General features: G+C 39.0%; 1 protein-coding gene across 3 annotated transcripts in view; it reads left to right on the forward strand.

Moving 5' to 3' along the window:
- Nucleotides 1-16,911, forward strand: part of LOC148008596 (nudix hydrolase 9-like) — an 85,265-nt gene extending 68,354 nt beyond the window's left edge. The window contains exons 6-9 of one of the 3 annotated variants that reach the window (XM_087674185.1): nt 14,100-14,248; nt 14,400-14,540; nt 15,312-15,470; nt 15,627-16,907. In XM_087674185.1, the coding sequence (XP_087530311.1) occupies nt 14,100-14,248; nt 14,400-14,540; nt 15,312-15,470; nt 15,627-15,746 (569 nt within the window). In that variant the 3' untranslated portion in view covers nt 15,747-16,907. Of the gene's footprint in view, nt 1-14,099; nt 14,249-14,399; nt 14,541-15,311; nt 15,471-15,626 lie in introns of all 3 variants that reach the window. The other 2 variants (XM_087674183.1, XM_087674186.1) reach the window with 2 other exon arrangements.
- Nucleotides 16,912-20,663: the final 3,752 nt, after the last annotated feature.

A 20,663-nucleotide genomic window follows, 5' to 3' on the forward strand; every position in this document is an offset into this window, starting at 1 on the left:
TTCCCAAAACTGGCTCCCCTCTTGGTATTTCTTTAACTTTAATTACTAATGGATTGAGTACAAGTTAAGATTTCACAATCTCCTTTACTGATCCAAAAGCCCCTTGCTATACATACAGTCAGCAAGCAATTTGGGCCAATGGCCCCTTGATTTTCACCCAAGAATTGCACAAATGGAACCACCAACTAGCCAAGTGTTGCCCCAGTTCACAATGGATGGCCTCGCATATGAAATCCTTGTCAATTCCATGAATTTCAAGTGTTGATTTCAGTGTGTGATGCCTTCTCCTATTGGCATGGATCCCAAGATGGCTACTAAGTCCTAATCTCTACAAAAATTTAGAGTTTACAATAGAAATCCCTTTGCTGTCTACCAAATTTGACTGAGATCTGCTCAAAATGACTGAGAAATTTTAAGATCTCCTAGAATGGGTTGAGGAAAGTGAGAGAAAGCTAAGATGAGAGAGAAATCTGATTATCTTAACGAGAAAACCCTAAAGTCTTCTTGCTGCTCCAGCCCGCATTTAATTCAGTCACTTATTGCCAGGCACCTCCAAAATGCTATCACCTGATCAGCAATGCTGTTGCCAGCCCTTGGAAGATGTCTCCTTGCTATCCCCTGCCTGTTGAGGCTCCCAAATGGTTGTCTTCTGCAATAAATTGTTGTTCTCTAGACTAGCAGCTCTCTCTCCCTGCCAGGTTGTAAATTGACTGAATGGCTGAGACCCAACCCCTAAAAACGTTTTCTCAATTTGCATGGGCATTTTTGCCAAGTAGCAGCCTTCTAAACCCATTTTTCAGCATTATCCAGCCATTTAATTAATTTTTAGAATTACATATCCTAAAATTTAATTTCAATCCTTCTGAACCTACCCAAAATTAAATGTTCCCATCTATAATTGAATTGGCTAGGCCATTTGCAACCTGGAGTGATTCCCAACCTCTATTGACCCTTAGACTAGCATTAATTAATTAATGCTAGTCCCTAGTGTCACCACTGACATTTATTGGCCATGCAACTATCCTAGGGTCCAAATTGATACCAACTGACCCCCAAAGCCTAGCTGGCATAACTTATTATAATTTTTGCCTTTGACACCCATTGCACCCTCGGGATTCTTAGCTTGTTACTATGAAATAACTGCCATGTGCATCACATGTGCTAAACAACCTTGCACATTTGATTAATAACTCAATCAAATGTTATCAGGAAGATTAAAGTATCTCAAAATTTCACATCTCTGTGATATGTGGGACCACCTTTCAACATCACTACAGCCTTTCCCTTCCCTCCTTCCTGATCGACCCTAGCAAGATTGGGACCTTGTAGATAAACTCCATTTGGAAAAGGCTTCAGCTAATCAAGTATACCATCTCATGATTTAAGGACCACCATTGGCTGGCCACTAAAGCCAACACTGTTTGGGGCGTGGACAAACCACAGTATTACTGGAAAATGACTATTATGGAGGGTTGGTTCAATAAGACGCTGCACAAAAGTAGTCTTCCTTTGGTGTGTCATAGTTGTCTACCTCTTATTGCAGCATTTGCAAAACACTACATCTCAAATGGTGCATGTGTTTTTGCCTCTCCATTATGGAAACTTCTCGCCACCACTATTTTTCGTGCCCTTTGGCATAGAAAATTTAGTCCCTGTTATCTGCTATCTAGTGGAATATGGTTTGCATGTTACTATGCCCCTTTGATTGGATCTTTGGCCCAAATACCCTTCTCTGGCACAACTACATATGAAGATTCTATTTCCATTCCTTTGTTTTTGGGGTGGTTGGCACAATTGGACAACTCGGAATGCTTGTATTTGTAATCCTGTATTTGGGGTGGAATCTCACCTTGCCAAGTTGAAAGGTCTTTTGCATTGGCAGCTTGACCTTATTCAACACACGAATCTTCTTTCCAAGGAGGACTTGGTCCCTTGGCATACAACAATCTTTGCACTTCCTTACCATGCTTTTGCACTTTTTTTAGTTATTTGATCTTTTGTAAAGGATATGCATGATGGCCTAGACCCATTGTACATCTTGTAATCATGTAATCTTGTTCGTAATTAATACAATTATCTATTACAAGAAAAAAGAGAGAGAGAGAGAGAGTAGAAAATGTGAGTTGAAAACAATAGATTGTACTTGTTGAACTAAAAGTAATAGAGTGAAAGTACAACCTTATGTCTAAGGTAGACTAAACCCCTAACTTAAGTCAAGTTAGCTAACTTTAGAACTAACTTTAGAAGTAGTGGTACAACTTATTGATATGGTTGTATTCACACTATAAACCAACCAACTAAAACATTGGGCATTGTTTATAGAATTGGTAAATTCTAACATATAGCACCACTCCTTTCATCATTTTCTTTCTTTGTGCATTTTTTTACCATGTGACCACTCTTTCCACATAATGGTAGTTTCCTTTAAACCTTTTCTTCCCATTCTTCTTCTTATCACATGTAGCTTTGGTATTTGATGTGAATGCAACAACGTATCCACCATTACTTCCATTATGGCCATTTAGGCATATCTCCTCCTTTAATAACATGGCACTAAACTCCTAAAAAGTAAAAGCAAGAGTTCTTACCTGAGCTGTGACCAGGCCATCACACTTGGGGGGTGTTGAGATGTTGAACTCCACATGAGCTAGTATCCACTACATGCCTTGGTGATGTGTGTCAAGGAAAATGCTTGCATCAAAAGCATCCTTCATACAGTTTGGAGGGGTGCTAACCAAGAAGTTTACTCACTAGCACGTTAGGTGAGTGCCATGGAGGATATGCTAGTGATTCTATTGCTAGACTGCATCCATATAGTTCACTCTTAGTTATGACATATTCATTGTGTCACCTTATGCATCCTTAGTGTGTTCACAGTTAGTGATCACATATACATATATTTTAGCACTCTCATATTAGTCTTTTATCATATTTTAGACCAAGTCCTTTTGTGTGGAAGAAGAAGAAAGAAGAAAAAGAAGATTTTGGCCCTTCTCTGTGTACACAAGTCTTCATTGTGGATATACTCGTGGTTACTTTATCTCTTTCTACTCTTGTCTCCCATGGTTGTGTGGAGCTTGATTGAAAAGGCTGAGGTGAAGGTGACAAAGCACGAAAGCAAGCATGCAAGCATTGGGTAAGAAGCTCTTCCATCTTGTTTGATTTTCCATGGAATATAGCTACAAGAGGCTCCCAAGGCTAGTATGGCTACAATCTCCAATAGCATGAAGAGTAGTGTGTATATTGTAGATTAGCTCTTTAGGTCTTTTCCACATTGATTTTTACCATCTAAGGTCATTTTGGCCTCCATTTTGGCCCTATAAGTTGGTTGAAAGCAATTTCTGGGTATACTACAATTTCGGTTGTGTTTGCAATTTATAGGTGCAGAGGTTATAGATTCTAAATTTGTAAGGTTTCAAGTGTTTGCTAGGTTACAAACATAAAGGGCATCTACACACAGATTGCATATTGCAATTATTATTATGCAATTAGTGAATAAGGTTGCATGTTTTGGCTGTAGTACACTTGGTATTGACTTGGTTGCAAATTGTAGGTTTTGCAAGGTTACTTATCTTACCAAAATGTTTGACAATTTCAACCAAACTATCAATGAGAATCTTAATAACAGCAATCATCATGCATGGAAGTTCAGGATGACGATTTTTTGAATGGCAAAGGCATTTGCATTTACATTGAAGGAGACATGGTAGTGGCACCTAAAGTCCCTCTACGAAATGCTACTGCAGAGCAAATAAAGACTAAGGAGAATTGGTAGATATAGAGTAAAGTAATGTATTGAAGGAGACATGGTAGTGGCACCTAAAGTCCCTCTACGAAATGCTACTCCAGAGCAAATAAAGGCTAAGGAGAATTGCTAGATATAGAGTAAAGTAATGTATTGGCTATTCGTGAGTATAACAGATGGTATGATGGGCTATTTGCAGGAATTTGAAACCCCTGTTATTGCATGGAAAGATCTAGCAAGGCTGCTTGAGGTAAACACAAAGGCCAAAAAGCTGCAACTTAAGTCAGAGCTAAATCAAGTTAAAAGAGAGAATCTATCCATAAATGACACGATGATCAAGTCCACATAGGTCATCTCATAACCATCTAGTCTTCAAGGTTAAACCCCTTCAAGTGTCAAAATTGGGAACCCTTCTAATGTCCACTGTCCATCATGGCTTCTTCTCATTTGGGGGCCTTACAACATTTGGCACTTGGACCATAGGTAGGTGACTGGAGAGGTGGGCATTTAGGTAACCTCCAACATATGCAGCTCCTTATTTCACATTGATTATGTAGTTGGATTTTTGCCTCGTCATACGGGTTCCACCTCCATCTACCAAGTTACCATCTCAACTTCTCTTTACCTCTTCATGATGGTCTTCACCAATGCATGTGCCAAAGCTTTTCCATTAGTTGAAGAGGGGGGGTACAATTAGAGTGGTGTGATTGTTTGGAGGGTTTTTCTCATCTCCATCATGTACTATACCATCTAGAGGAGGCCCATGAGGAGACATTAGCGGACGGTTGTGCTCAATCTATTTTGATGTTGGGAACTAGTTCCTAGAGATCTGCATACTAGTATGAGATATTCATATATTGTACCTTTTAAAGTTTATCTATAATGCAGTTTGTTGATCTCCAAGGATCACACAATGATGGGGAGGTACTGATAGGGTTCTCAATAAGAGAATGGTGTGCGTTTAGTAGGAGAGAGAAGCCTTGTTATAGTGGTTATATTACAAATGATTGGAGACATATATTGTAGGAGGAGATTTTTCCTCTTGTCGGAGATGATTGACCACCTTGTTTTGGGTCATACTTGGGGATCTTTTTGTAGACCTCAGTTGCAGATAGCTGCATATCAATGGATTACTTCTACAGCATGGTATCCAATGGGATTAGCTTCAAATCTTGTCTCCTATTGTTTGGTCCCCATCTCTCTTAGTGTTGTTGCATGATTGTTGTACATTGCTAGTAGGAGATTTCGTCTTCGGAGTTCCAAGCATAGATTTTGAATCCTTGTGCTTTTGGATAGGAGTTCTCTAAATATCTACAGATTTGAAGCTTTCGCTTGGTTTAAGACTAGTTAGCTATTGCTTCTCAATGTTGAATGATTTGTGACTTGCTCTTGTGGTCTATATACACTCGATTGGACTATTCATCTCATCACATGGAGATTATCCCTTTTGATATCTTGTGGAGATTCAAAGGGGTACCAAATATAGGTCTCTATCTTGAAGACTTCCAATGTTTAAGAAGGTACTTTCCAAAGCTTCCTTCATGCCTGTTTCCTTTCTAAGATTGAGTGTAGGTATCGAGCTCCACTTCTCTAGTATTGTGTATTCAAGTGTATTTACTAGGATTTCTCTAGAAATAAGCATATTTGTGAGGATTTCTACCAACTATGTGTATTTACCAGGATTTTTGCTTGACTAATAGGAATAGAGATGTTTCTTTGAGCCCTCTAAAATGAGTCCAAGACTTTATAGAGTCATCCTTCAAGAGTGGAGTGCCTGCCCTTGGTGGATCTCTATTAGAGATGGTGTTTCCAACTTCTGCTCCAATCTAACTTGTTCAGTGCCCCACGCAAGGTTTGAGAGCGGACGTTAGAGGTACATGCATACGTCAAGTCAGTGGGGGAGATTGTGGAGCTTTGACATATTTAGTCTGTTTATGGTTGGCTTGATCATTTCTGTTACATTAATAAGGTAAATTATGGGAAACCTGCGCGAGGGATGACCATCTCGGGGCCTTGGGCACCCGAACGGGGTCTAGGGGAGCCTAGAGAGTTAGAGAGTCCAAGAATAGTAGGACTCACCTGAAGTGGACGGCTAGCAGAGGAAACGAGAAGGGAGGTGCCAGCAACTATCTAGGCGAGGTTGGGAGGTGAAAGGAAGGTCTCGTGCCACTGTTTTCAAGATCGTTAGACGTTTTCACTGAGTGATTCGGCTCTTCGTCAGTCTAGTTCCACGTTTCACTGGTATCAGAGCCACCGGGTCCTGCTTTTGCCTGTTTTCCCACGAAGGCTTTCTCCGGCGCCCACACGTCACACGTCACACGGGTCAGGCGAGAAGACGGTGCCCACACATCATATGTCACACTGGCCCGTATCTTGTCATACACGATTGATTTCGTGAGGCGCAGCAATCGAACGGCAGTATTTCGGGAAGCACAACAATCAAATGGCAGTAGCAATCGAACGGTAGTAAAACCTGTCACCAGTCGAACGAAGCCAGTTGGACGAGTCTCACACGTAACAGGGGTACAACTGGTTCATGTGACCCGTTTAGGGAGGGGGGGTGTTTAGGCCCTTCCTTATTCGGAGTTATTGTCAATAAGCTTTATTGTCAACGTGACTGGCTCAGTTTGGGAAAGACGAATTATTCCTCACTCTTCGGGTTATTACTAAAAGCCATCAACAGTTGCCCTATCACTATAACCAGGGAAGTACTTCACTTTGTACGCAAATTTATTATATTTGCTTTCCAATTTCAGTGTATTAATGGAGGGGAAAGGGAGAGAGGGAGTAATTGAGGGTTCTAGTTCTGGGGACCACTCTATGGTAGATTCCCATGAAACGGAGATACAAGAAGAGCAGTGGGAAGAATTTTTTGCCACACGAGAACAATTTGATGATCTAACTGCTCGTGTGCAGGCACAGGGGTTTCAAATGGAATTTTTAACTCAAACACTCACCGAAATAAAATCTCAATTAACTTTATTACTAGAAAGGGATAAAAATAGGTTAGAAACCTCGGATATTCCATCTTCATTGAAAGATTTGGATGTGACTATGCGAGAACCTAAAGAGCCCCACCAAAAGTTGAGGGATAATCCAGTATTAAAAGATATAAAACCCCCTCAGTTTCACGGGGAGGAAAAAGATAGAAATAAAGACACTATCTTTAATTTTCTCCAAAAATGGGAGGATTTGCACAAACTTAAAAATACTCCACCACATCTCCAAGCGCTGGAGGCCAGTTTAACTTTGGGGCCAAAGGCGTATAAATGGTAGCGAACTTTAAAGGAGGCAAATAAAATACCTAAAACTTGGGCTCAAGTTGAATCGGTCTTTTTAAAAGAATTCCTTCTTGAAAATGAAATGGAATGAAATTGGGAAGATTGGGATTATGTAGATAAAAGGGAAGACCCCTACTGACATATCTGGAGAAATATTGTGAGATAATCCTCAAATTGGAAGGAATAGATGAATTTCAAAAGACAAGAGGATTCATTAGGGGACTAGATAAGGCCTGTAAAAAGGAAGTGAAAAGGCTTGAAGAGGCAATTAAATTTGCATTAATCAATAAAGATAGTACGCGTCCAGGTAGACTCACTAGTCTCACTGATACGGAGCCCAAGACTAAAGAATTGGAAATCTCAAAATTTGTAGGCACTTTGATAAGGCCAAAAAAGAAAGGTTGTGTTTCAATTGCCTATCCCCTAACCATGTTGCTTGAAATTGCCCTCAAAGGAAAAAGGGGGAAGATAAAGGAAAGGATAAGGACAAGGACAAGGGAAAAGAAAAACAAATCCATGTAGTGCAGACCCTAGAATTAAAGGGGCATGAAAATTATAAATCTTTAGAGGTTTTGCACAAGGATGTACAACACAGGTGTTGTATGTCAACTTCTATGTGGTAGCCTACTTTTGGGTCACATGATTTAGTTAGAGTGCATGGATTGATAGCTGGAAAGAGGGTCAGAGTCATGATTGATGACTCCGCTACCCACAATTTCATAAATTATGCACTTGTCAAAAAATTGAAACTTCCCCAACAAAAGAGTTGGCATCAATATGTTGTTCGTATGATGCAAGGTCAGGATAATAAAATATGGGATACAATGGTATCCAATTTGGAAATTGAGATCCAGGGATATAAAGATAAACTTGATTTCCAAATTATGAATATGGAAAGAGCCGATATTGCTTTAGGGAGGGAGTGGCTATGGAGATTGGAACCATCCTTAAAACGTATTTATCATCATAATACACTGGAATTTGAAAGGGATGGTAAGACTTTTGAGATTCAAGGTGAACATGAAGTATCTGATAATCCTTTGTTGTGTTCCACTGAAGTTCAGAAGCTGATAAAGAAGGAAGCTTGTGAGGTATATATGTTATGGTCTCTTCCTGTACAAAACACTTTTACTTTCTGTAATATAAATCAACAATTTTCTTATGTTTGTGAGTTGAATATAAGTAATGAATTAAGTGGTTTGTTAGATGAATTTAAAGATGTGTTTCCTTCTGATTTACCAAGTGGCCTTCCACTAGATAGGGGTGATATAAATCATCCAATTGACACAAATAAGGATACACACCCTATTTCTAAACCACCTTATAAGTTAAGTGAAACACAGCATCAAGAAGTTGAAAGACAAATTAAGGATTACCTTGATAAAGGGTTTATACAACCCAGCAATTCACCTTGGGCTTCGCCAATTTTATTTGTAAAGAAAAAAGATAGTTCTATGCGGCTTTGTGTTGATAATAGAGCACTTAATAAGATAACGGTGAAGAATAAATTTCCTATGCCCAAAATGGAAGATCTTTTTGATCAATTACAAGGGGCAAAATTCTTCACAAAAATAGACTTAAGATCAGGCTATCACCAAGTAAGAATTAAGGCACAAGATGTTTCTAAGACAGCATTTTGTACTAGATATGGGCATTATGATTTTTTGGTGACGCCTTTTGGCCTTACTAACGCACCAACTACCTTTATGAAGCTGATGAATAGTGTGTTACGGCCCTATTTAGGACACTTTGTAGTAGTCTTCTTGGATGATATCTTGATCTTTAGTAAATCAAGAGAAGAACATTTGGAACACTTATGATTGGTATTCTCAATTGTTAAGAACACATTCCCTTTATGCGAAGAAAAATAAATGTGAATTCTTCGCACAAGAGGTCAAATATTTGGGGCATATTATCTCGAAAGAGGGAATCAAGATGGATCCAGAAAAAGTAAGGGCAATTATTGAATGGCCATCTCCAAGGAACCTGGAAGAGCTGTAGATCTTTTTAGGATTATATGGATTTTATCGTAGATTCATTTGAGATTATGCCAAAATAGCTGTTCCAACGACAGACCAACTTAAAGAGAAAGGGAAGAGTTTTAATTGGGGAACAAACCAAAATGAAAGTTTTCAAAAACTTAAGGTAGCTATTGCTACAGATCTAGTACTATTAATTGTGGATTCCAATAAACCATTTGTGGTTGAAGCTGATGCCAGTGATAAGGCGATAAGCGCGGTCTTATTACAAGAAGGTCGACCAGTTGCTTTTGAAAGCAAGAAATTAGACTGTGCAAAACGGAATTATTCTGTTTTTGAGAGGAAGTTGTATGCAATAGTACATGCAATGAAGAAATGGAGACACTATTTGTATGGTGCCAAAAACTTTTGATATTGTCGGATCATGAAAGCATTAAGTGGCTTAATGACCAACCGGATCTACAAGGGTGTAAAGCCAGATGGACCGAACTCCTCCAAGAGTTCGACTATGAGATAAGGTATAGAAAAGGAAAGTAAAATATAGTGGTTGATGCACTAAGCAGAATGCCCATCATAAATGAATTGAGTTTTACTTAGTTCACTTCCGATTTGCTTGACTCCTTAAAAGGGAAATGCCAGGTTGATCCGGCATATTCCAACATATGGGAAGCAATAGAAAATGGGGATCCAAATGAGGGTCTCCATTGAGGAAGGAATATCTGAAGATGTTTAACAAGAAAATGGAGCATCAGGGGTTGCTCAAATGGGATTCAAGTGGAATAATTTTACCATTGATAATGGTTATTTACTCTACAAGGGTAGGGTATGTGTCCCGAAAGATGAAGAAATAAGGCGCCAGATACTCTTTGAGTGTCATGATACCCCTAGCGCGGGACATCCAGGAGTTAATAAGACTTATAGTCTTATTAAAAGGCAGTTCTATTGGCCTGGAATGAATAAGGACGTCCTTGACTATGTGGTCAAATGTAATAAATGCCAGGTTAATAAAGCTGAAAGATTGAAAATGGGAGGACTTCTCCACCCATTAGAGATTCCTTTGGGAAAATGGGAGAGTATCTCCATGGACTTTATTGTTGCATTACCCAGAACACAGAGGGGGCACGACTCTGTGTGGGTGATTGTGGATATGTTAACCAAAATGGCTAGGTTTATTCCAACTTCAACTGATGTTAAAACACCAGAATTGGCTGGATTGTTCGTAGAGAACATATACCGATTGTATGGCCTTCCGGCAAATATAGTTTTTGATAGGGATAGAAAATTTGATAGTCAATTTTGGCGTAATGTATTTAGGAAGTTGGATACTAAACTTAGCATGAGTACGGCGGACCACCCGCGAACTGATGGGCAAACTGAAAGGGTTAACCAAATCCTTGAAGATATGCTCAGGGCATATGTAAGTAAAAGGCAAACTACTTGGGAAGAGTATCTACCGATAGTAGAGTTTGCATATAATAGTGCCAAGCACTCTTCCACTGGATATAGTCCATTTATGTTAATGTATGGGTTTCAGCCCAGAGCTCCTCATGCAGTGGGACTGCATAAGGAAAAGATTTAGGCAGCCAAGGATTTTTTGGAGGATATGAATAGTATGTTAAAATATGCTCAAGAAAATATTAAAAAAGCTCAAAATCGAGCTAGAGCTTATGCAAATCCTCACCGAAGAGACATCTCCTTTGAAGAAGGAGAATTGGTCTATCTTAAGGTGCCTGAACAAACTAAAACTATGAAAACGGGATGATGTCCAAAGCTTTCACCCAGGTATTGTGGTCCTTTCACAATACTTAAAAAGGTGGGAGAACAGGCTTATAAGCTCCAACTACATGCTGGTAGTAAAATACATCCAGTTTTTCATGTAAGTAAGCTAAGGAAGAAGCTGGGTGATTTGGATAATCTAATCTTAAATGATAAACTTGAGGAGCTATTAGATGACCAATCTAATCCACATGGACCAGAAAGAATATTAAATGTTTGTAACAGACGAACAAGGAATACTATTTATCAAGAATGTTTGGTTAAGTGGAAAGATTGTTCAGAAGAAAACTCAACATGGGAGCGAGTAAGTACCCTAAGGAAAAGGTTTCCCAATTTACAGTTGGACCTTCCAAGTATCGTTTTCGAGGACGAAACCGATTCTTAAGGGGAAGGAAATGTTACATTAATAAGGTAAATTATGGGAAACAGGCGCGAGGGATGACCGTCCGGGGGCCTTGGGGACCTGAACGGGGTCTAGGGGAGCCTAGAGAGTTAGAGAGTCTGAGAATAGGACTTACCTGAAGTGGACGGCTGGCAGAGGAAACGAGAAGGGAGGTGCCAGCAACTATCTAGGTGAGGTTGGGAGGTGAAACGAAGGTCTCGTGCCACTGTTTTCAAGATCGTCGGACGTTTTCACTGAGTGATTCGGCTCTTCGTCAGTCTGGTTCCACGTTTCAATTTCTGTCTTGGCTAGTTGTGTTTTGGCTAGACACTTTTAGTCTACTTGGACATTTTAAGTCCGCACTTAGGTTTGATATTGGTACTCTCTTTCATGCTGTTTGGTGTAGACATCAGATGGTTGGTCTACGACCCCTCCCTCTCAATAGCTTTCTTAGCCATGCACATCATGAAGTTGATGGGGCCGCTGTCTTGTATTTTGTACCTCCCTTTTGTATCTATGGAGCTCCATGGCTTCTATGTTCATGTCTTCATTCTTGCTTCTGCTGCACACTCTGACAATGTCCAATTCTCTTGCTAGTAGTGTCCTATGCCACCAATTTGAGAGGAGAGTGAATCTGTCAAGCATGAATCATTACGGTTCTGTGAGCATCGAACTTGCACAAAAGGCACAAATATAGAAAAAAGTGATAAATAGTAACGTTTGCAAAAGGCCAAAGTAGCATATGAGACCTGAACATGTAGTACAACTGGGAGGACTCACCTTCTAGCCATAGAGCCAAGCGGGCTTACCCTACAACCTGGGATTGATAGCATAATGGGCCATACTCATGTCCGGAGGATTAACACCCCATACCACAAACCCACACCACCCCAATGTGCAAATATGATGGCATATGGGCCTAGTGTCCAAGTGTGGTGGTCGCAGTAGATGTGGCACAAATGAGCCCTCAAGTCCTTTTTATAGGATGTCTTAAGTCTTTTTTATAGGACACCCTAACGACTTGAGCCTAAGGGCATGTTCACACCTAGCTCTACATGACCCAAGGTCTCACCAATGTTGCAGCAAGTACCCATACTAGATGTACCACAAAGATGTAACCGGATCTCTTTTGGAAATGGTGTTCCTAGCTTCTACTCGATATCTAAGTCTACCACTAGATTGAGATCTTTCCACTGAATGTTTGATAAAATTTTCACATCATGCATGAGCACCATGGATCTTTCTGAATGGTAAACCAGCAATCAGCTCAAAAGCTTGAAGACAAAAGCTCTTGTACTTCCTATAATGAAGCTCAAAGGCTTTAATACCAAACTTAAGAAGTTGGTCACCCTCACAACATGATTGAGCGGTGGAAGAAGACCCAATGTGTGCAAAGTGCAAGAGAGAACAGAAGTCCCAAGTTTTTGTCATTCACAACCATAATGTATATGAGGGGGATGTTTACAATGTTTGCTTTAAGGTGTTGTAAGAGACAATACTTACATGGATTATAGTTGATGGCTATGGAAACAGCAGGAAAGAAGATAGTATCTGGCATCTAGAGACAGATCTAACCCATTGGACAGGGATGATTCTTTTTGTTCTAGAAAATGAGGATAAAGTGGATTAAAAGAGTCAGCATGGGCATGCCTAGCTATTTGTACTAATCTAGACTGCAGAATTGCTGAATTACCCAGTTTGTTCTATTGAGAGAATATCCACATCTAAAAGGCAAAAGTACTTGAGCATAGCATGGACTTTCTTAAGCTTTATTTTAGCTGTTGGTTAGTCAGAGAGGGGCTTCTTTCAGGCATCATAATGTTTTAAATTACTTATGGGATTTAGAAATCAATCCAATATAATTTTATATAAGGAAAAATATCTAGATCGTTAGTGCCAATTTCCTTTAAAAACAAGATCGGTTTACCATCCTGGCCAACTACAATGTCTTCGAATGGTGTGCTACTAAAACCAACGTTATTGGCAAGAGTTGATGTTTCAGGACACACAATCCAGATTCAATGCTAAAAGAGGGATAGGAGCATAATTTAGTGAGTGTCCTTACTAAAAGACAGACAAGCAAAAAAAGAAATCTGAAGTTTTCTAAAGAAAGGAATGCATTAACCAGTGTGTATGAATGGATGTGATGAGAAAAATAAGAGATCAGTTAGGACCCCATTGAAACCTTTGAGCTTCCAAGCGGTGGGAGGAGAATCGGATCTTGGACCACGTGCCTGTTGAAGAAGCTGCTGACTCATGACAATGGCTTGGTTAAGGGAATCCAAGAGAACCAATAAATTGATTTGATAACCTCAAAAGGTTTGTTTCATAAATAACGATTTATTCTTTAAAGATTATTTGGAATCCTTGGTTGGTTACTTCTCGTTTCTATTCCCTTTGTTTGAAACCATGAGGATACTGAATGCTTAATAATGCAGAAAAATTGTTCAGTGTAAGAAGTTCTTAGAGGACCAAAAATATCCTCTAATTAAGTGAATGCATAAGAAACATTCCATCTAAAGGAAAAAACCAAAGATTAGAAATACCTTAGTTTCATATTTTAATATTTATTAAAACTATGGCACTGCAAAAAATTCCATACACCTAATGACACGCATGGGCAAGAATATAATTTCTTTACTTAAAAGGCACTAGATCGTGTGATCCAAGCAATGCCATAATTTATATTTACTGGAAGATAGGTTGAAAAAATAGCTAATTGTTCCATCTTGCAATGAGTGATTTATTTTGATAAAAGTAATCAGTTATAGCTGCCTGTCGCACCGTGCCTGTTTCAACCATGGACTGTGTGTCTTAGTTCCCATGCTATTTGATGAGGCATGGTACATGCACCTCCAGGTGGGCCATGGTATCCTAAATGGAAACCCTCAGCATTAATTAACACATGTAATAGTGATATCATTGTGGTTTATCAGATGATGTGGAGAGGTGCAAACACACAGCAAGTCCACTAGGGAATGGAGCAGTTGTCGAGACTACAGATAACTTTATTTTGTTGCTGAAAAGAAGTCAACATGTGGGAGAGTTTCCTGGGCATCTGGTTTTTCCCGGAGGACATTCTGAGGTTGCAATTGGTCTAATACTGTCTTTTGTAATGTTCAGAGTCAGGAAACGTCATGCTAATGAGAACAGCTGACTTTAGGGAGTGTATCTGAGTTTTTTAAAGTAAATGATTGACAAGTCTGTTCTTTTCAAACATACATATCTCTTTACAGCCTCAGGAAATCAGCATTAATGGGTATGATGGTTCTTCGGCAAACAATCATGAGTCTCTGAATGCAATCATAAGTAAGGAGATGTTTGATGGAATTACAAGGGAGGTTATAGAGGAGACTGGTGTGCCATCTGCTTATTTGGTAAGTGTACCAAAAAAGTTGTACATTTGCAGTGAAAATTATTCTAAAATATCAAAGAAAGAAATGTTAAGTGCATATATGCTATACTGCAGAACCATTGGCCTATTTGGGATGTTTAAGTGCATATGCTATACTGCAGAACCACTAACCTATTTGAGAACATTTAATGATTTCCACCCAGCATTCAAAACTAATTGTAAGAATTTGGTCTGCTTCTAGTACTGGAGGGATGTCATAAGTCAAGTAGAGGGTAAATTTTGCCAAAACATTGCAATGTCCGCAAGATTGGCCTGCAAACTATGGGGGAAAGACATGTAACATGTGTCTGTAAGCAAGCATTTTTTGATAGTATCTCGTCTTAGTTGTGCACCATAATAAGCTTTTGTTGTCACTTGTCTTGACTTCAGCTGGTGGGAATTGGGTAACATCCATGGGCTGCAAAAAATTATTGGGGAAGAAAGCTATCTTAGTACTCCATGGCATTTTAATGATTTTTTTTCCATCATCAGATTCCTGGTCACCTCCAGAGCATCTACCTTTGTGATCATGAATTTACATCACCTTGTTAATATTTTTGTAGACTTGTTTTGTATCTTTGCTGTTTCTTCCATAGTCACTTCTGCTGCTGGTGACAGAGATCTATAAATATGTGCCATTACAAAATGGGGTTTTGGGTTTAGGGACTGAGTTTCTGATATGTTTAGTCCCCTTAGTTTCTACTAAATAACTATATGCTGGGGGTGAAGACCTAATAGACGATTGATTTTGCAGAGTGATCCTTTATTTCTTGGAATTTCTCGTCGTGTGCTTAATGTTCGTCCAACAGCCTTCTTCTATGTAAAATGCTATATGTCATCATCCGAGATTTTCCAGTACTACAAACATGCCCAGCATGGCTTTGAGTCAGTTGAGTTGGTTTGCATTTCAAAGGTAAGCAATGACCAGTCAGTATCTCTTTTTTTGTTCTGATAACTTACAGAACATATTTTTTCCTTCTCGGAAATGACATCAAACACCTTAATGCTACACCTGTTACTGGTCGGACTTCAAAAACTAAATTATTTCCATTCATTTCTGCACTCTCAGGAGGACTTGATACCTGCAGCAGAACGTATGCCAGGCTGTCATCAGGGGGGTGTAGCACTGTATAAAATTTTTGAAAAGGCAAATCATGGCATGGGTCAGATATATCAAAGGGAGATATAGTTTTCATTCAGGTCATATTGTCAGGGGAGGTCAGTGTGCAGTTACTTAAAGATCAGGACTGCACAGTATTATAATGTGGTCAGTGTGCAGTTACTTCTTACAGATTGGGATTGGTCACTTATAATGAAAATTGGAACAAAAGCTGAGATAGAATGCTCTACACTTAGCAGTAGTAGGACTAGAAGGCTTGGGGGAAAAACAGAAAAATCAATCCTTTTCATCTAAGAGTGTTCGCTAAACACCTCTCATAATTGTGGAACCAGGTGCATAGTTGACAATACATTGAGCTTATTTCCTCTGTTCTAAGCTCCTGCTTCCCTTGCCTAGTCCCCGGTAGTGAGTTGTAGGTTAGCTCATGCTCTCCAGCCCCACTGCTGCTAAAAACCATGGTATGGTTAGTCCTATTCTTTTCAAGTTCGTTCACTTCTTGGCTTAAAAGCAGATTCCATCCTGCTCGTGCAGTGATCTGCATAGCATGCAACCTGAAGCTCCAACATATACATGATGCAAATGCAAAAGACTTAGTTTGCTGCAGTAGCAGCTGACTGCATTTGGGCAGTTATTAGGGCACAAATGCTATTACTGTGGCAGCTTAAATGAATGGTGTATTTAACTGGAGTTCTGGATCTCCTTTACTTTCATGAATGTATTCAGCTTCATTATACGGTGGAATTTGACAAATTGCCTAATTCTTGTTTCCTTCCATGTTCCTATATGAACTTTGTTCTCCAACCTAGTCTAGATGTCCCTTAATTTTAAGCTAAGGGCTGATAACATTTAAGTTGAACTAAAAAGAGTTCCATGGATCTAATGATAAAGATGCCCCTTAATTTTGACCTAAGGGCTGATAACATTTAAGTTGAAGTCAGAAGAGTTCCATGGATATAATGGTAAATATGTCTCTTTATTTTAACCACAGGACTGATAACATCTAAGTTGAACTAAGAAGAGTTCTCTGGATCTAATGATAAAGCTTGTCTTGTCTCATTGTTCAATCAAGACATGAGAATTCATCCATTGCTTTTACCTATAGAATTGGTGTTCATGGTTTGTAACATTCACAGTGAACCCACTTGATTCTCATATTGGATGACCCTTGAGTTTCATGCATTCCTAGCCTTATATAAAGGTGCAGTATTTTGTACTTCCACATTCACACATTTTACATCATTGTGCTCTCTTTATGGTTAGTACTATACTATTGATGTTACTCATGTCTAGACACTTGGTCAATTACTCAGTTACTCTTTTGTCATCATTTTATATCAACGAGAAAAGCTTGAAGCATAGGATGTGCATGCTTTACATTGGGTTGCATACTAGTAATGCACATATTGTTCACATTAGCACTCTCTTCCTGTATCAACTATTCTTCAACCTATATCACATGATGACTAGGCTCTTGATGTTGCTTGGGTGAGATTAGATTAGAGAGGTAAGTGTGTTGTCTTCATCATTATTCATGATCTTTGCTTGTAGATTAATGTGTTCATGTTAGACATGAGCTAAGGCTTGTTTTGTGTAATCTTGTCTTGTTTTGATCAAAATTGTGTATTGTGAAATCTATAATGATTTGGTAGCCACAAGATTGGTCCTAATGGGCACTTTATCTTGTGCTTTTGGTGTATAAAAATAGCTTGAGATTGAACCTTCCATTTTGGTGTTTTTGGCATATGAATGTTGCCTTTTGAGTAGCGATGTCTTTCTTGTTGCCACACTAGTCATTGATGCTACTTGCAAATTCATGGATTGACTAGGTATTCTTTTGATTGTGTGTTTGAAGTCTTTGGAATGGAGTGTTTCTCATCAATCGTGAGTCACTTTTCATTAGAATTGGATCCCATCGTAGTTGGCACATGCTCCTAGTCAACCCTTGACGTTGACATCTACATGTGGTTCTAGTTTTTTGCATTCTAAGGATCATACTTTGTAAGTGTGAGCATTTCCTAGATTGATTGTGAGTGATGGGTGTTGCAATCAATTATGGAATCTCTTAATAATAAACTTCATAAAAGTCACAATCCTTACTGGTCATTGCCATTGCCATTCATTTCATGGCTCAAAGGTATAGTTGTTCATGAAGAGGAAGAATACGGAATATGTTTGTATGTATGCACGCACACACGCACACAGACTTGCACACATGTGTTACCTTCATGTCCTTGCTTCCTATTTATCTTGATTACAAGGATCTGATTATGGGAATTCATTACGTTGATTATATTAAGGCTTAATAATCTTAATTTTATTAAACTAGCCCTCATTCTCTCGCTCTTAGACAAATATTCTCAATTTACTCATTCTGAGCAACAATCCAACTCTCAAATTCTTCATGTTGCCTATTTTACATAATTTTGCATAGCGGAATAACCAAATTTCTTAATCCACTCAAAGTATATATATATATAGTGAAAAGTCCTTATAAGAGAGAGTAACCAAGGAACATAGACATTAGGGAAGAAAGGAGAAAATATAGGAAAAGATGACACGGATGGTTCCTCGAACATGCAACTCTCAAATTGCCTTGATTCAAGCAATTGAGTTTAGGTTCCCTTATCAATCATCCAACTTAGCTTCAAAATTGTTAAGACAAATGAAAATGAGAAATGGTGGTTAGGAAGTGTTAATCATGTTTAAAGTTGTTGCTTAAATAGAAAAGGTTGAAAGGAACTCATTTTTTTCAACTATTTTTTGGTTTTGTATGTGAACAATTGAATTGGAAAATGAGAATGAACATTGAATCATGGGGTGATGACCTTGGATTGTAAGGCAAGGAAATTGTGTAAATGATGGGATATAAAATCTTGGACTAAAATAAATATACATTATTGGAGTATAGTGGATGTTGGAGATGGAGTCCCTAGATTGTGGCTAGATGATGCAAGCCTATGATTAATGGGATAATGGAGTCCTTGGACTATGGCAAAAAGTTAGAAAAAAACTCATGGACTTATCTTGATATCCTACTATGTTGTATAGTCGAATTGGGGAGTTAGTCAAGATGAAATAAGTTGGACAGGATTAATAAATAGGGCCTTGAATGATACAAAAGAATAAGACCCTAAAGGGTAGAGAAAACAAGGTCTTTGTGTGGAAAGGTTAATCCTAGGTCATTGATCTAACACAATGTGTGTTCTATCCATCAATGAAATGTTTGATCAAATGTTTGCATAAGGGATTATTGTAAGGAACTCATCTTAAGGGCCTAAGAAACGAACACAGTTCCTTTTCCCTTTTAGACAATGTGATAGCATAACATGTTCGAACAACTAGAAGTAGCCACATATGTGGGTGGAATGTGAGAGAGAGTGGTCTTTATAGTTACATTCTAAGGACAAGTGACCCAATAGGTTGTGTAGCTTTCAAAAGTTTAGAACACAAATACATGACCAAGGTGGGGATTTAAAATCTAGATTTTATCTTGTTTTAGGGGATTGTGACATCAGTTGTACTCTACTCGAGGGAAAAAGGTTGATGACATCCTTGAACCAGTGTCCATGGGATTGATTCATTGGAAAGGCACTAACTTGCCCAAGGTATATAGCATGAACCCATTGATTGAATTGAGATGTTCAATTGTTACAACTTATGGATGGACTTATAAGGCTAGATTCTAGATTAGAATCTAGGGATTAGATTTGGGAAGGAACTAAATAAAGGAAATCCTAGTTATAAGGATGTTGGAAGAACTAGGTTTTGGGTGTGCATAAATCTTATATTGAATGAATGTAACCATAAGTCAATTTGAACAAATGAAAACCTTAAAAGGATAGAATGCATTTTCCACTAACACTACATAAAGTTGAATTAACCAAAATATAGATGAATGTGTGCTACCTTGATAAAATACACTGTAAATGAGGAGACATGACAGACTTGGGATTTTGACTTTTAGGGTCATCAAATTATACGATTAGATGACATCTATATTGAAGCTCAAGAGAAGTTCCTTCTTAAATAGATTTTAGCTTTGAATTTCAGCAAAGGAGCAAAGGTTGATTGTGTGACAAGAGTCCATGGATGACTACTTGGTTATATAAATACCAGTGGAGCCAACCAATACATGATTGCATGACTTTGACTTGTTGGTGAAGCAAAGTTGTGCTAGAATTAGTGGTGCTGAGACAATGGTTAACACTAAAGGTTCACACACTTGACAAGAGCTTGAGGCTACAATGAAGAGAGAGTGCATGTCATGTAATGAAGGAGACCTAGGAGAGAGAAGGAGAGAAGGGAGAGACTCCAGAGAGGAGAGAGAAAGAGAGAGAAAGAGGGTGATGAGGAGAGAGAAAGACTAGGAGTAGAGAGAGAAAGGCAAGAAGAGGAGAGAGAAATGGCTGGCAGCCATGGAAGGACAGGGAAGAAGGTGAAAGGACAAATGCGTATTCATCAAAATGGTGCCTATGCAGTGTCCCTTATACCTTTTATACTTAGATCAACTTGACCTAAGTATTTCCCCTCCATTACAAGCAGATACTCATCAATGATTTCCCAAGCTGTCCTGCTTCTCTCTCTTGAGCAGTGTATTTGATTGCCTTGAGTCGATTGAGCCTGCAAGAACAATGGAAGGAGTAGCAGCAGAAGCAAACAGGAGATGGAAAACTGCCTGATATCTACCCCTGCCAGCAGCCAGCACCCTTTCTTTGAGTTTCTTCAGTGATGGTAACACTTCAAATGCAGGAGGTTCAAGATCATTGATGCACGCAGTTTGAGAGATGCCACCTCCTGTTATTCCCTCCAGTAACTTCCGTGGATCCACAGAACTGGCTTGATCCAAACAGAAGTGCTTGTACACCTCTGCAGTTGAACACTCCTACTCTGGTTTTATGAGGACCATTGGCAAATCTGAAGGTAGAGGAGATACATCGTCCACAACCTCCCCTCTCCCAGTACAGTATGCAGCTCCCTTGGAGAAGA

Source organism: Lygodium microphyllum, unplaced genomic scaffold (genome assembly GCF_053477565.2).
Source record: "Lygodium microphyllum isolate KBCC unplaced genomic scaffold, Lygodium_microphyllum_v1.1.10 scaffold_123, whole genome shotgun sequence".
NCBI classification, from domain to species: Eukaryota; Viridiplantae; Streptophyta; class Polypodiopsida; order Schizaeales; family Lygodiaceae; genus Lygodium; species Lygodium microphyllum.